This window comes from Mustela putorius, unplaced genomic scaffold (genome assembly GCF_011764305.1).
Source record: "Mustela putorius furo isolate JIRA1106 unplaced genomic scaffold, ASM1176430v1.1 tig00003845_pilon_pilon_pilon, whole genome shotgun sequence".
Taxonomy (NCBI): Eukaryota; Metazoa; Chordata; class Mammalia; order Carnivora; family Mustelidae; genus Mustela; species Mustela putorius.
Window position 1 is genome coordinate 94,484,030 of NW_025421998.1, and position 17,086 is coordinate 94,501,115.

The 17,086-nt window shown below is 42.3% G+C and overlaps 1 protein-coding gene across 3 annotated transcripts in view; it reads left to right on the forward strand.

The window, feature by feature from the left end:
- The window catches only part of MGAM (maltase-glucoamylase), a 157,206-nt gene that overhangs the window by 104,211 nt on the left and 35,909 nt on the right, over positions 1 to 17,086 (forward strand). For all 3 annotated transcript variants that reach the window (XM_045063083.1, XM_045063082.1, XM_045063081.1), the window contains exons 9-23: positions 618 to 730; positions 1,248 to 1,373; positions 2,592 to 2,723; positions 2,878 to 2,994; positions 3,223 to 3,336; positions 4,469 to 4,553; positions 5,984 to 6,101; positions 7,429 to 7,600; positions 9,215 to 9,331; positions 9,821 to 9,975; positions 11,437 to 11,521; positions 12,276 to 12,332; positions 12,870 to 12,994; positions 15,767 to 15,855; positions 16,524 to 16,573. In XM_045063083.1, coding sequence (XP_044919018.1) covers positions 618 to 730; positions 1,248 to 1,373; positions 2,592 to 2,723; positions 2,878 to 2,994; positions 3,223 to 3,336; positions 4,469 to 4,553; positions 5,984 to 6,101; positions 7,429 to 7,600; positions 9,215 to 9,331; positions 9,821 to 9,975; positions 11,437 to 11,521; positions 12,276 to 12,332; positions 12,870 to 12,994; positions 15,767 to 15,855; positions 16,524 to 16,573 — 1,655 coding nt within the window. The remainder of the gene's footprint in view (positions 1 to 617; positions 731 to 1,247; positions 1,374 to 2,591; positions 2,724 to 2,877; positions 2,995 to 3,222; positions 3,337 to 4,468; positions 4,554 to 5,983; positions 6,102 to 7,428; positions 7,601 to 9,214; positions 9,332 to 9,820; positions 9,976 to 11,436; positions 11,522 to 12,275; positions 12,333 to 12,869; positions 12,995 to 15,766; positions 15,856 to 16,523; positions 16,574 to 17,086) is intronic.

Below are 17,086 nucleotides of genomic sequence, written 5' to 3' on the forward strand. Positions count from 1 at the left end.
AGGGAAGAGTAACTTCTCAGAGGGGTGGTTAGGATTTGGGGCTTATATTCCAGCTATGCAAATGAGAGGGAGATAAGAGTACTCATGGGAAAACACATGACTTTTTGGAAAGATAAATGAGCCCTTTGGAGAACAGTTGGGGGGTAGGATATTCTTGTAACAATGTCTGTTTGGCGATGGTGCCAATGTATTGTCTCGGAGAAGATTCTAGTTGCTCTGGGGGTGGGAATTTATGACAACTGAGTTCTTTTGGGAAGTCCTGCTTTTTGTTGATAAGAGATTTCAGAAGCTCAAATGTCTTCTGCTTAAAATAACTTCTGTGCTACAGTGACTTAGTCTGGACCCCTTTGTGAAACTATTTTTCATGAAAGCCTGAGTCCTGACATGGGAATGAAAACGCTCAAGTCACCAGTGACCAAAGTCAGTCATGGAACAAATGCTCTACCTTTCATGTGCCGTGATCATCAGAATGTCTCCCTTTGTATACAAAATTTGAGGTGTTAGATTTACTTTCTTAATATTCAGGTGATTGGCGATCCTCCAGTCTAAAACTCTGCATTCATTACTCTAGAGTACATTCTAATTTTTACTTTTTTTCCACTTCTAAATCTTGCAAGAGGTTGTCCTCCAGCCCACCCCAGCTGTCACTTACCGCACCATCGGGGGCATTCTCGACTTCTATGTGTTTTTGGGAAACACTCCAGAGCAAGTTGTTCAAGAGTATCTAGAGGTAAACTTACGATACCATGACTACAACTGAGGAAATAAATCCCAAGAAGCACAAAGAGAAGTAAATTTAATATGCAGATGTGAGGCACAAAAGTCTGCTGTTATAAGCAGCTATTATAAATCTGCTACTACAATCACTCCTACTCTCAATGATTTATAAAGGGGCTAGGAAAATAGACTAACATTCCTACATTCATGAAATGGTGTGTTGGAAATTAGAGTAGATCATGTGCCCCCAAACCAGTGCTTACAACATTTTGTTAAAAATTGATATTTGCAAGGTGCCTGGGTGGCTCAGTGGATTAAAACCTCTGCATTCAGCTCAGGTCATGAGCTGAAGGCAGGGTCCTGGGGTCCTGGGATCGAGCCCCACATCAGGCTTTCTGCTTCAGCAGGGAGCCTGCTTCCCCTTTCTCTCTGCCTGCCTCTCTGCCTACTTGTGATTTTGTCAAATAAATAAATACAATCTTTAAAAAAATCAAGTGTTTGCTAACTTTCATTTCACATACTTCTTTCAGCTCATTGGACGGCCAGTCCTTCCCTCATACTGGGCACTTGGATTCCATCTCAGTCGTTATGATTATGGAACACTGGAAAGCTTGAAGGAAGTCATGGAGAGAAACCGTGCGGCAGGGCTCCCTTACGTGAGTAAGGCTTTAAGTCAACTCCGGAAATAAACAAATTCCCTTGGGGAGTAAGAACAACTGCTTATAATTTCTCTGCCCGAGTTATTTTTTAAGTATCTATAATAAAAAAGATTTTTATATATTCAGAATGCTAGACTTTCTTGCGGCACTGGCCATTCCTTTAAGGAACTAGTTGTTTTTTGTTTGTTGTTGTTTTTTTTTTTTAATAGGAAATGATACTTAGAGACCACAATTTTGGGGTTAGGAATACAGTCTGTTTGTGTCTGTTTTTCTTAGAACATTTTATTAGTAAAATTTTCTTATGCTATTGTATTGACTACATTTATATAATGTGTTTTTACTTGAGTTCTCAAAGCACTTCTTTCCCTAGTTTAAGTGAGCAAAACCATATAGTATGTACATTTAAAAATAGAATATTTTAATATTTTGAATGGCTAAATTTGAACATGTCTCTTCTGTCTTGGAGCATGAGACCTTTCAGTAGGTACAAAGGAAAAAGCCCAGTCATCTCTAGAATAATCCTCTTCTCTTCCCCACACCTTTCCATTGGAGGCAGGCACATAGGTCCTAGAGCAAGTGTCAGTTTCATACAGGTAGAATTAGGAAAAAACAAATGCCAAAGAACACTGGAGTTAGAAGAGAAGCAACAAAACAAAACACGAGGGGTAAAATGCAGGAGATGTAGGACAGACTGTCTCTTCTCCCCTTCCGTTTGTGGATGGGCTAGGATTTAGGTAGAGATACATATATTTTTTTAATTATGTTCAGTTAGCATATAGTACATCAGCAGTTTTTGATGTCGTGTTCAACGATTCATTAGTTGCTTATAAACCCATCACATCACATGGCGGCCTCATTACCGGTCACCCAGTTACACCACCTGTTTTTGATAGCCTTAGTGATTTGCTGTGATTGGTGTGGTTTATTTGTTAGATTGGTTTTGAGTGACGGAGGGGGCCGGTTGACAAGGCCAGGTGATGCAGTTAACCTGGTTCCAGGGCTGAGGGTCAGGCCTTAGGGACACAACGGGTCCTCTGTTTTTGAAATTGCTATTGGAAAACAAGCACTTAGATGCTAGGGACTGATCAAGAACCTGGCTTCGAGCCCGGCATGCAGTCAGCATGTATGGTGGATAATAACAGTGATGATTTGACTGAGTCATTTGAACAGGGAATGTCCCGCGAGCTGAATTGTGGAGTTTGTGTATGCTTTCAGGATGTCCAGCATGCCGATATTGATTACATGGATGCGAGGAAGGACTTCACTTATGACCCAGTCAATTTTAAAGGCTTCCCTGAGTTTGTTGAAGAGTTACACAGTAACAGTCAGAAGCTGGTCATCATCGTGGTACGGGCCATCCTCTTTTCCCCCTGGATCATCAGGTGCCGGCTCTTCCTTACCTTTACAGCAACCTCCCTCTCCTTCACCCCCCAATTCCCAGTCTCCTTTCTGTGCCTCGAGCTTGAAGCTGGGTTCTCCATTGTGTTTTTTCTTTTCTTAGGATCCAGCCATCTCCAACAGCTCTTCCCCCAGCAATCCCTATGGCCCGTATGATAGGGGTTCCAGCATGAAGATATGGGTGAATGCTTCAGACGGGGTGACCCCACTCATTGGGGAGGTAACTAAACAGGGGGCCTGGGGACCGGTGACGGGGCTGTTGCAGAGTGTGCGTGTGTGCGCACATGTATGTATTTGCATGTGTTTAATTGTCTTGACACTTCAGATGCCTTATATATGCTGGGGATACACATGTCTCCCTGTCCCTTCAGCCCCAGACCCCTAACAGCCACCTAGCTCTATATTCATTTAATTGACTCTGATCAGTGTTTTTCTTTTTCTCCTGCAGGTCTGGCCTGGAAAAACTGTGTTTCCTGATTATACCAACCCCAACTGTGCTGTTTGGTGGGCAAAAGAATTTGAGCTTTTCCACAACCAAGTAGAGTTTGATGGAATCTGGATTGTGAGTTCTTAATACTCTGAATATTCGGTGACTGATGTTCAGACTGTGTGTTTCTATATCATCGAGTCAAGGAACATGGCAGGAAGAGGAGGAGAAAAAAAGCACATAGGGCAGTCATTCTGATATTCCTTATGTTACTATTCAAATAATCTTACTGAAACATGTAGCTTAGAATCTAAATCAGATCATTAGGCCTGGAAGTAAACTCAGAAATTTTTTTTCCCCGAATCCAGCTTTTCTTTTAAAATGAATGAATTGAAAGACACAAAAATCAGTCATATATGCCTTATATTGTCTCAAACGTATATTGGTTTATTCAGTTGCCAGCACAGCAAGAGCTCTTTTCTTTGGACGCAGTGAACAAATTGATCAGAACCAAAGTCCCTGGGTGCATGACAAAACTGTGGGGGTGGTAAGGATGAATGTCACATACGATATCAAATGGAAACAAATTCAAAGCAACAGATGTTCAGCAAAATTTAGGGAGCTCTAGAGTTGAACTTTTTTCTATTTTTAAGAGAAGTACAGAAAATTTGAACAATACAGAAAGTTAAAAAGATGAAAGCAAAAACCCTCTAAAATGTTAACCAAAAACATCTACCATCGACATTTTGGTACGCATCTTCCCAGAACCCTCATCTGCCCGGCTGTTGGCATGGGCTTGCCCCCTCACTTTCTCTAGGTATGTATTTGTGTGTGTGTGTGTGTGTGTGTGTGTGTGTATCTATATATATATATATATATATATATACATATATGTATGTATAGATAGAATATGTGTGCATTCATAGCTGTATTGGGGTATATAGATAACATATAAGTTGATATATATAGAAGCATATGAATCGCGATCTTTTATCACCTAATGTTTTTGAACATTTTTCATTTTCCATGATTATAGACATAGAGCATTTTGAAGGGATTTTAAGAACTTTCTCTGTGAAAGCTTCTGTGGGTAGAAAAGACAGGAACATCTATTTCCCTCCATGTGCATAAGAACCTCTTTAAAGATGAAATATCTAGAATCATTTCTCTGATTTCTTAAAAAAACAAAAAAAGGAGACAAACATCAGTACAACATAAGGGGGAATGTTACTCTTCCTTTGTGGTAGTTTTGCTCTTTGTCTTGTAGGATATGAACGAAATCTCCAACTTCGTTGATGGTTCCGTTTCAGGATGTTCCACGAACAATCTAAATTACCCCCCATTCACTCCTAGTAAGTCTTGGTGGTAGTATAATTAAAGTGGCAATGCATATTTGGCGTTCTACATTCATAAGGATAGATACGAACCACCCGGTAAGGGAGTTTGTGCATAAGTGTACGTAGGGAGGGGAAAATGTGAGTAATATATACAGAAAATTAGGAAAGAAAACCAAAGCACTCCAAGCTCTCCTAAATGAGGCATAAATTCAAAGGGGGCCACTAATCTTTCTACCAACAGGCTGAGCTGTTTCTAGGGCAAGGTCCAGAGAACATTCAGCACAGAAGCCAGAGGCTAGTGGTTAGTTGGTATTATTCTGTAATGCGTATCCCTCGAGGTCAGGGCTTACTAGAAAGAGACCGTGTAACTGGGCTTGCTCTTTGGATGAGGGTGAAGTCTGGTGATTCCAAGAGTGTGAAGAACAGATGTGAAATGTAGGATGAAAAAGAAGCCAGGACCCATGGCCTTGAAGGGAATCAGAGTCCCTGAATATACTAGTGAGCTCTGGCTGACCTCTGAACAACATCATCTCTCAGGGGATGGCCCCAGAATCCCAGCATTTGCTGTAGTTTGAAGAAAGCTAGAGGCTCACAGATACATTTTATCTTGATTGAGGAAAGAACGAGGTGCTAGCATTATAGCATCTTGGAAGACTTCCAGTGGGGTGAGGAAATCGGACATTGGGGCAGATGGGCCAGGGATTTGCATGGGGGTGAAACAGTTTGCACTTCATTCTCTTGGCGATGGAAGCTATTTATGTTTTCATATAAGGGAATTAAGGTAGTCAAATTGTTTTAGAAATATTAATCTGGCGTTAGTGTGCAGTATGAATTCGAAGACCAATAGTTCAGAAGTAAATAAGCTATTAACTGGGTGTGGTGCATAAACAACGAATTTTGGAACACTGAAAAAAAATAAAAAAAATAAATAAAAATTTAAAAAAAGAAATTGCAGTCATTAATATGCAAATGTAATTTGGATCAGAGTCAGAATGGTACAATGAGAATAGAAAAGAATAGAAGCATGAGAGAGAGTGAGGAGGCAGGCTTTTAACTCTCTGGTCAGAGGAGAAAAGGGGTGAACAATTAATTTACACTTTCATCCATTATTTCTATTCTTGGACCACATGGTTTGACTCTGTTTGCAGAATTCGGATTAAACCTCAAGTCTAACTGGATCCTCTGGCTTCTAAGGGCCTGCCTTGAGCCACATGAGCACCTAGAGTGGAAGAGTGTGTATGGGGCAGAAAAATTTATTTATATATCAGAGAAACTACTCCAAACATATAACCCTCTGACAGTCAGGAAGCTGTGTGATCATTTGCAGGTTGGCCACAATAGATCCCTGCCTAGAGTGCCCCTGTTCCGGTTGTGCTACTGGGTAGTCCAGGAGCAGGGAATGTGCCTCAGAGGCTCTCATTAACCTATTCCCTCTTCTGCCCCAGGAATCCTGGATGGGTACCTGTTCTGCAAGACTCTCTGCATGGATGCAGAGCAGCACTGGGGCAAGCAGTATGATGTCCACAATCTGTACGGCTACTCCATGGCAATTGCCACGGCAGAGTAAGACCACTGTTGCTATGGACTTCCTACATGATCAGATTACTGATCTTTGTTCCATGCCATATGTGTTATTTTTAAGAACCCTGCAAGCTAAACAGGGTTATTATACTGAATGAATGAAGAAACTACCCAGCACATAGGGAAGAAGGAATCCGGGAAATGCATATGGAATGTATAAAACGAAAGAATGGAGGAATACATGAATGGAAGGCTGGAAGAGATAGAAGTAACTTGACCAAGGGCAAGCAACTAATACCTTGTAAAAGCATATTTTAAACCATTTTTGCATAAATCCCAAACCCATACATTTTCCTCTCTGCCACACTGTATGGGGTATGGAGGGTAAAGTAACTTACAGACTTCATGTGCCTCAGGGTTTTGGATACAGGTTCAGCATTCTTCTACCACGCTGTGTATACCCTTGTTTGTAGACTCAAATTCTACAGTGGGGGAAACGTGCTGAAAATTTGCTCTAACGGTAACAGCAGGAAGCCAGACCAAAGCCACATTCATTCATTAGCAAAGTCATGGTGTAAGTTTAGCCATCTTGAAAGTTGTTTGAAAAATTACAAAGCAAAAGGTTAAAAACAGACATATAGACTTACAATTTAAAAAATACAGATAGGAGTGCCTGGCTGGTGCAGTCAGTTAAGTATCTGACTCCTAGTTTCAGCTCAGGTCATGATCTCAGGATCATCAGATTGAGCCCTGGATCAGGTTCTGCACTCAGGACAGAATCTGCTTGGGATTTTTCTCTCACTCCCTCTATGGCTTTCCTGCTGGTGCTCCGTCTCTCTTAAAATAAATAAATAATTTTAAAAAATATAGATGATACATATTTATAGTTACTTATAAAACTACACATATGTATCTATACATTTAAAAAGTCTTATTTATTACAAAATTATGACCGAAGTGTCTCTACTTAAAAACAATTTAAGTTCCAAAAAGCTGTTCATAAATTCACTTTTTGCATGTGTTTAAAATCATGCAATGTGAAAGATCAGTGTATATCCATCTATGTAAAATTAAATTTCACCTTTGTTCCATAAAAATTGTACCTCTAGCAACTAGCCTTTTCAACAAGACTTTTTAAAGCCTGCTTTTAAAAATCTTGGAAATTATGGATTTAATGAGGTACATAAAACACCTTAGAAAGAAGCAAAATAAAATGGAAACATACTCAACGGTGCAGTCTGCTTCCACAGCATCTCTAACCCACTAGGAGGGAGTTAAAAGGCAATGATCCTCATCATTGTCACTGTATCTGAGGGCTGAGACATGCTGAGATCACACACTGACTCCTTAAGTTTCTCTCCCTTTCTAGAGCTGTCAAGACTGTGTTCCCTAATAAGAGAAGCTTTATTATAACCCGTTCTACCTTTGCGGGATCTGGCAAGTTTGCAGCCCACTGGTTGGGAGACAATGCGGCCACCTGGAATGATCTTCGGTGGTCCATCCCTGGCATGCTGGAATTCAATCTTTTTGGTATCCCAATGGTGAGTCCACATCCCTACTTCAAGCCCCAGAAAACCTCTTCTAGAAAATTCTCAGAGTATGACATTCACCTTTCCTACCCTTCCTGGCCCAGGGATTTAATGTCTTGAGAACAAAGGCTTCATCTACATTAGTATGGCTCTGATACTACAACATACTTTCCTGTACTGACTTATTAAGATAGAAAGTACAACCTTGAATTGTTATTGTTGGAATATTTTTTTCTATTAAGGTATAACATACACACACAAAAAGTACACATATCCTTCAGTATATAGTTGATGGATTTTATAAGCTGAACACATGTGTGTATCCAGCACCCACATGAGGAAACTTAACATTGCCAGGTCCCTAGAGCTGGGTTTGACATCTGTTAGTTAAATTGAACATATATATTTATGGAGCCGTTACTATGTGCCAGGTACTGAGTTAGGTATGCAGGGTGAGGGTAGAGAAAAGCATAAATATTACAGAAGCACCTTCTCTTTCCTCTTACATAGAAAATACATAACCAATAATTATGAAAAACTAGGGGCATGTTAATTAAATATTGAGGGAAATCCTAGTTCTGACAAGATTATAAGGAACACAGGGAGTCAGGGCAACAAGTGAGAAGAAATATCACGGAACAGGTTGCACTTGAGTTTACCCTTGAAAAGTGGGCTTATTTTACCAGACTAATGGAGAGGTCATTTTAAGTTTGAGAAATAAACATGAGGAAAAGCAGTAAGGGGGAGAATTTGATGTGTTTATAAGGATTAGTTTGTAGGACTGGAGTGGAGAGTGGACTGGAAAGGTGGGTTGGAGCCAGGTTTTGAGGAGCGGCTAGCTAAGCTGTGAGGAAACCTTGGAGATGTTTGAATATGTGACTGATGGAGTCAGATTTAGGCTTTGAGAAGTTAATTCTAATAGTGGTATGGTCAAATAATATTGGCAGTAATCTTAGTCCTACCCATCAAAAAGCTGTTGTATGTTGGGGCACCTGGGTGGTGCTGTTGGTTGGGTGTTTGACTCTTGGTTTCAGCTCAGGTCATGGTCTTGGCGTAGTGGAATGGGGCCCCACATCAGGCTCCACACTCAGCAGGGAGACTGCTTGGGACTCTCCCTCTCCCTCTGCCCCCCATCCCCCACCACTCACTCACTCTCTCTCTCTCTGTCAAATAAATCAGTAAATCTTTAAAAAACAAAAGCTATTGTATGTCAAGTGTTTTTCTTACATTATGTCATTTACGAAAACCCTGTGTAGCTAATTAACACCCATTTAATGAAACAAGGAAACTGAGGCACATAAGGTTGAAGTAGCTTATTCATGGTCATCTGACGGTGATGAGTGGGCATAGGGGGAGTTCCTGGGTGGCTCAGTTGGTTAAGCATCTGACTCGATTTCAGCTCAGGTTGTGAGATAGAACCCCGTGTCAGGCTGTGTGCTGGTTGTGGTGCCTGCTTAAGATTCCCTCTCCCTCTGCCCCTCTCTTAAAAAAAAAAAGAAGAGTGAACATGTGATGTGACCAAATTCTGATCAGATTCTATAAGCCTTCTCAGGAAGTCCCTTATGGGAAGCAACAAGGGTGGGATAATGGAGGTGAGGTAAATGTTCTGTCTGTGTGTCCTTCCAGGTGGGTGCTGACATATGTGGCTTCGCGCTGGATGCCCCTGAGGAGCTCTGCAGGCGGTGGATGCAGCTGGGGGCATTCTATCCATTCTCCAGGAATCACAATGGCCAAGGCTATAAGGTAAGGCTCCCAGGAGACATGATCAAAATAAGATCAGGATCTGCCTGCATCCTCACCAAGACATCAGGCGAGCCAACCTCCTACCTGGTGCTTCACTTTGGCTAATTTGCAATTAACCAGGACCTCTGACATGCCATTAAAATGTTCTGCTGTCACAGAGTCTGGTTTTGGTACTGCTGCAGTTAAGGAGATGGTTAGTCTGTGAAGGTTTTCATTAAATTTCTGTACACTCTGACTGCGTTGCTAATTTTGTTATGAGAGTCAGATGAAGAAGTACTTCAGAATGATTGACATAACAGGTGGTGAATGGCACTTACTGGTGAAGCGATTCTGCCCACCTGTATGGCTCAGAGGCCAAGTTTACACCCTAGGCTCCAGGTCTTTGAGGAAGGACACTCTTGGGTTCTGAAGAAGGGGGTCTGGAGTTCTCCAGATGCTTCTGTCATTCACAGCCAGGTCACAGTGGCAACCTCTTGCTCCTCCTCCCAGGCCCAGGATCCTGCCTCTTTTGGAGCTGACTCTCTGCTGTTGAACTCCTCCAGGCACTACCTTACCATCCGCTACACCCTGTTACCCTACCTCTATACCCTCTTCTACCGTGCCCACAGCCGGGGGGACACGGTGGCCAGGCCCCTTCTGCATGAGTAAGTTCACCTCATCCAAAGAGCTTTTGTTAATGTGGGTGGCAACATGGACTGTTTGATCAAATACCAGCGTGAATATTGAGACACTTTGAATGGTTATTCAGATACATGTGTATTTTTTTAACTGAGTTACGCAGCCTCCATACTGTTCTAGAGGTATATTTAAATGGTATAGTCTGTTCCCTTTTGGGGATAGAAGTAGACTAAAACTTTGGGGCTTTGGGGTATTTTTTCTGCCACCAATTAATTCTTTATCTTACACAAATCATTTAAGTTCTGTAATCCTTCGTTGCTTGATTCTTTTTTTTTTAAAGATTTTATTTATTTGTTTGAGAGACAGTGAGAGAGAGCATGAGCGAGGAGAAGGTCAGAGGGAGAAGCAGACTCCTTGTAGAGCTGGGATCCCGATGCAGGACTCAATCCTGGGATTTCGGGATCATGACTTGAGCAGAAGGCAGTCATCCAACCAACTGAGCCACCCAGGCGTCCTTTGTTTTTTGATTCTTAATTTAAAAGTTTTGATAGTGTGAACAGGACGGTATCTTCTGTAATGCACCGTGTTCAGGCCCTGGGATGAACCTGTCGTTTACACATGAATAAGAATATTACAGAGGAGACCCTTGGGTGGCTCAGCCAGTTGAGTGTCTGCCTTCAACTTGGGTTATGATCCCAGAGTCCTGGACTCCCTGCTCAGCGAGGAGCCTGCTTCTCCCTCTGCCTACCACTCCTCCTGCTCATGCTCTCCATCTCTCTCTCTCTCTCTCTCTCTGGCAAATGGATAAATAAAAATCTTTTTTTAAAAAAAACAATACTACAGAAGATTTCTAGAATTCCAGAATTTTTACTGCCAGCCAATGAGCATCTCCAACTTAATTCTGAATAAAGCCACTTAAGAGTCTTTTCATATGAAAATGCAGTTAACTCCCTCAGTTGTCTGACATTCTAGGCTCTCAGGCACCTATCTGCTATTAGTATTATTATTATTACTATTATTGCTATTATTATACATTCATTATTTTGAGTCCATTTTTACCGCCTCCTGGAATTCCCTGTTGAAATGCAGCTGCCCGAAAAGCGAAAAGAGTAGAATTTTAAATTATCTGCTATGTGCCATGATCACATTCAGTTCCTTCTTGATAGTCTTCTGAAGTTTGGGGAGGTATTGCTTGCTACGCTTATTTTATTTAAAGGGGCAGATGGTGATCAGACTTGGAGTCCGGATCCCGCCCAGCATTCATCTAGCCCGGGAGAAGCGTCTGGCCAAAGAGAAGAAAAGGAGAATGCCTGGGTCGGGGAAAGTGGATCTGCCTCCCAGGGCTCAGACGCAGGACTTGAGCAGGTGTCCCAGAATAATGCAGAGGGTTACCACAGACAGGTGGCCTGCATGTTTTAGACAGTTGCGGGGAGAGAGTTGTCAGGAAGCCTTGGCCCGGATCTCAGCGAATGTCTCTCTGTCTCCAGGTTCTATGGGGACAGCAGTACGTGGGATGTGCACCAGCAGTTTTTATGGGGCCCTGGGCTCCTGATCACTCCGGTTCTGGATGAGGTAAGTGTCCCACAGAGGCACCCGGAGGGTCTCTGCTTCTATTTCTGCTACCCTCCAAACTCTTCTATTCCTAGGCCCATTTTTCTTCTCTTTATTCCAAGCCTGAGTCCAGCCTCCACGCCTGAGCTGGCACTGAGGACAGCATGCTGAGGTTTGGGGAAGTTGGAGATGGGTTACATAGGAGTCTTTTTTTTTTTTTTTTTTTTCTAACCAAGTTCCCAATAAGTGTAGAAGCATCTGCTGGTGGCTCTGGGTTTGGGAATAGTCCTATTCATCATCAGAGTCTCCTGGTAGATCCTACTTGCTCTGTGAGGTAGAGGCAGAATGGAGCAGGGACCCAGCACTGTCTTTAAGGTTGGGTGGAATCGGGGTGTGATTGTTGCCTCTGCCTCTTAGCACCATGTGGCCTGGGGCAAGTGCCTCAGCTGGAAAGGAGAGATCATGAGAGTATCTGCCACCAGAGACAGGTGAGAGGATTACATGCGTTCATGTAAAGCTGGAATTTTTACCACAACATGTATTTCCATATTATTATTATTCCTAATGTGATTCCACTGGGATTTTCCCTTGTGTTGCAAATTATTGCTTCTGTTATTCCTGTTAGGAGAAAGGCACGATTGGATAACAGAGAAAAGAAAGGCCACTTATGCTCTCTCAGTATACGGTTAAGAAACTCCCTTGGGAGTGCTAAGAAATCCATTTTATCCCCTTCAGAGGCCGAGTCACAAAGAACAATATTTTGTTTCAATTTCAGGGTGCAGAGAAAGTGACGGCATATATGCCTGATGCTGTCTGGTACGATTATGAGACTGTAAGTAGCTTTGACTTTTCTTAACTCCTCAAGACCACAGCTGCATAGATAAGATGCCTCCCTGGTTAGAGGAAGATCTGTCCACACCCTGAAGAGGGTTTCTGTGCTGTTTCTTGTCATTTCGTAGCACAGTGGGTAAAGTGAGCCTAAATCACTTCATGTTAGTCATGAAGAGATCTGGAAAAAAAAAAAAAAACCTTTTATACACTTTATTCAACAGTAAGATAAGGGCAAATATTGGAGGGTCCCATGGAGAAATTCAGCTGGGTCAGGAGTCAGCTAGCTTGTTTAAAACTATCAGTTCATCTAATATATGTCAGATAGCCTTGGCATGACGTAAACGCTCCCCCAAACTCCCAAGTGATGGCAAAAACCTGTTCTTAATTTGTTTCCTTCCTCTCGCTTGATTGTCTGACTAGACACTAAGTCAGCTTGGTGGAAAAACGAGAGAGCTGCGGACAGCTCAGCCCATGGGTATGAGGGGGGTGCGAGTGGGCCACCCTGCCAAGGTGCTTGACGTGTGTCTGCCTGCACCAGGGGGCCCGAGTGAGATGGAGGAAGCAAAGTGTGGAGATGGAACTTCCTGGAGACAGAATCGGACTTCACCTTCGAGGAGGCCACATCTTCCCCACACAACAGCCAGCCACCACCACGGTGGCCAGGTAGAGCATGGCAGGAGTTCCCTTCTAGGGCGAGGCTGGTGACAAAGCTGGTCATTTCCATCCCCCTATGTTGCCCATGCAGAAAATGCTGAAGCTTTCCATGGTGTATGGGAGGAAGGGGGCCGGGGTGTGCGTGACCCTTGCATTTCTGTTGGCCCTTTCTGAGGAAGTTGTGATTTACAAGATGGATTTTGAAAGAACTTACTCCCTGTCCTTACTTAAACCTCCTGCATTTCTCCTCAAAGCACACTGGCTGCTGGAGTGGTCTTCCTTCTGGTTTTTCCCCAGAACCGGTTTAATTTTAGCACTGAAAGTTTCATGTCTTGGGAAACCTCTCAGTTCTGGGCAGACAGGGACTGTTGATCACCCTACTTGCTTGGCCAGATCATTCATCCATTGTGCTATGCTCTTGACTCATTCATTCTTCTTCTAGGGAGAGGGAGTCCACTTTCCATTGCCCTATGATCTCGATTTCCCATTCCTTATCTCCCAGTGAGCCATTTCTTTCCTGTGATACAGAACAGCATACAAAAATTACTTACTCACTTCAAATCTCCTTCGTAGCACTGATTTCTTCTTTATGAGTCTTTGATTCTGAAATTCTAGACTCCATCTGTACTAAAGACGTGCACATCTCTACATGTCTCTAAAAGTCTTATTTTTAATAGACTGGGGGTTCTTTGGAGGTTAGAAATCTTTTTTTTTCTTCTAAACTTTCCTTACTACCTTAATTTTTCATATTGCAGACTTCTTATGATAATGAGGCAAAATTCTACATCTAACACCAAATGTTTTCTTTGTATCTAATTGTTCAGCTTCAGGCTGTTCTGCATACTGATACCAAAATTATCTTTCCAAAATGAAGATTTTTTTTTTCCTTGTTGCTCTCCTGTGTGGAGTCCAAATTCTTTCATGAGGAGGGTGTTCAGGCCAATCACAATCTGGTTGCAAGTTAACTGTGCCTCTGGAGACATCTGAGTGCACTCCCGTAGACCAGCCATGCCCAAAGCCGGATGTTCCCAGACATACCCATCTATTGGACGGCATTTGGGCTTCTGTACTTCTTAGCCCCTCCAACATCCTTTGCCTGGTGCATTCTTAATGACTTTCCAAATTAAAGATTTCATTTGCAAGAAAGCTTCCTTAATTCTTCCAGCAGAGGGAGTGATGCCACTCCAAACTTTTTTTTTTTTTATCCTTCTTTTGTATACTGTTCAATATTATTTTGTGCCTTAGCTGAGAAAATTCTGTCTAAAATCCTTTGGAAAGTCCAAATTATTGTTCATTGTTTCTGCCAACTTTCCTTCATTACCTGGTATGTTTAGTAATGTTTTTGTTTTTCAAGTGTAATGATCTTAGGGATCCAGACATGGGTCTCATTCCTTCAGAGAGGATTTGCCTCTTTTCTTCAGTTGCAAGTCAGGACTGCTGTCAGCTTGAGGTCACCTGAAGCAGCATTTAAGTATCATGTGTTGGGTGGGTCTTTCAGGGTGCCTGGTGTCCCCCAGAATATTTAGTCAGCCACACTGCTGGAAGTGCCATTTTAGACTCCTATAAGTCTTTTGACTTTTGTGTCACTCTACTTTCTGCCTTGAGTATGCAGTGAACATGTTTAATCCTTCTCATAATATTTAAGCTCATCAATGGAGTTGTGATCTATTCATCTTTGTATTTCTTAGACTTGCTAAAAAACAAGAGCTACTTAATACATGTGTGTTAAAAGAGAAAGCAGGTGATTTGCCTGATAACGGAACCTGCCTTGCATAGGGCACAGTGGGGGGCTGACCTGGGAAAGAGCAGAAAGTATGATGTTAGTGACGGACCAGTGGGAGCAGGAAACTGGGAGGAGGTCTGGGGAGTGGTGACACAAGGAGAGATTAAATGTCAAATGGCTCTTTCTCTCTTTCTCTCCACCCATGTACTTACCACCTTTTTGAGCCATGTTTTGTGTTTCATATTTTAAATTATAAAGAAGATAACTATTGTGTTTTATATTCCTCTCTAAATGAATTAATAATAAATAATCAGATTAGGAAAATTGCTATTAAATAGGTGGGATTTATTGTATTTTATTGCCTTCTGAGTAAAAATGGAGTCACTTTCTTTGTCAGGAAATATATCCCCCTAACTATAGTTAAAACGTCCCCTGCACAAACTCTAAAATTAGGCTGAACCAATTATTGTGTAGAATGTCTTTCTCTTCTAATAGTCTGTATTCTAAGTAATAGTTGCTTCAGCAACTTTTATAGTAGCAATTGCAATGATTCTGACACTTAAATTCTTGCTTCTTACATAGATGTTTATTGCTAATGTTTGCAGTATTTCTGTCTCCTGTGACGTTACTGATTCTGGAGAAAGATGTGCCTGTTGTTTTGCTTTTGTGTCTGGAGAAAAGCCAAGCCATCTGCTGCTAATAACCTTTCCCATTTGGAATCTGATAGCAGGGGCACCTGGGTGGTGTAGTTGGTGAAGCATCCAACTCTTGGTTTAGGCTTAGGTTGTGATCTCAGGGTTGTGGGGTCGAGCACCTTGTTGGGACCAGCGTTCAGGAGGGAGTCTGTTTGGCATTGTCACTCTCTCCCCCTCTGCCTCTCCTGCTTGTGTGTTCTCTCTCTCTCTCTCTCTTAAACTGATTTTGGTCGGGGTGCAAAAAAAAAAAAAAAAAAAAAAAAGGGAAAGAAAGCTGATGGCAACATTCCCAGCTCATTTTCATTTGGCAAAGTTTTTTGAGACATAAGTGTTTCTCTCCTTCCTAAACCTTGTTTCCAACAGCCGCCGGAACCCTCTGGGTCTTATCATTGCCCTAGATGATAACAAAGAAGCAAAAGGCGAACTTTTCTGGGATGATGGGGAAACTAAAGGTGAGCACTGTTAATGACAACCTGCGTCTGTGAGTGACTCCCACTGGTCAACCAGCCAGCGGAGGACTCTCCCCAGGCACAGCAGCGCTATTCACTCAAGAGGAAAATTTTCATGTGGGTTGCACTGTTCGTGGTTAGTGGTAGATGGACCACAGATGGAGGGAAAACATATTTTCTACCTCTTAGCATGCTCCCCTCAGACAGGCAATATATACAGGCTCTCATTTTATTGTCAACAGGCATCTGAAAAAGATGTTTTCGAGACTGTTCCTGCCATTGTAGATCTCTTCCCCCAAAATACTTGTGCACAAAAGTCAGTGATAGGAAACACACACCATGGCAGCGAGGCAGGGTGAGAGAGCGTACTCTTCTCGTGAGCCTGTATCCAGACATGCTTCTTTGTGTATTCTTCTGGCTCCAGTATACTAACAACTCTCGGGGCCCAGGCTTAGGCAATAGGTTCACTTGAGGCATATGCCTTGGAAGCACTTGGAAGGGAATCATTTCAAGAGTAAGTAGGAATGAAAAGGGAAAACAGTGGCCTGGCCTTGGAGACTCTGTCTATAATCTTATCGTTCTCAAGATGAAGCTTTCAGTACAGCCCAGGGGTGATGGCTTCTTCAGTAGTGGGCAGGGCAGAGGCTGACTCACCTTTCTCGCACTTCCAGATACTGTGGCCAATCAAGTTTATCTCTTTTGTGAGTTTTCTGCCACCCAAGTAAGTAGCACATTTTTTTTTTAAAGATTTTATTTATTTATTTGACAGACAGAGATCACAGGTAGGCAGAGAGGTAGGCAGAGAGAGAGGAGGAAGCAGGCTCCCTGCAGAGCAGAGAGCCCGATGTGGGGCTCGATCCCAGGACCCTGGGATCACGACCTGAGCCGAAGGCAGAGGCTTTAACCCACTGAGCCACCCAGGCGCCCCACATTTTTATGATTCTTAGGTGTGGGCTTTTCTCTGACAGTTTATGTGTGTTTGTGTATGTGTGAAATTACATTTATGGCCTCATATGCCTTTATGACTGTAGGTGAGCACGTTTCTGCTTTCTTTTGGAAGATAAAAGAACTTTGTTTTTATTATTATTTGTTTTTATTTTAATTCCAGTTAGTTACCATGCAGTGTTATATTAGTTTGAGGTGTACAATATAGTTATTCAACACTTCCGTAGATCACCCAGTGCTTAGATGGGGACGTTTCAATTTATGACTTAATTCCCAATAATTGAATCAT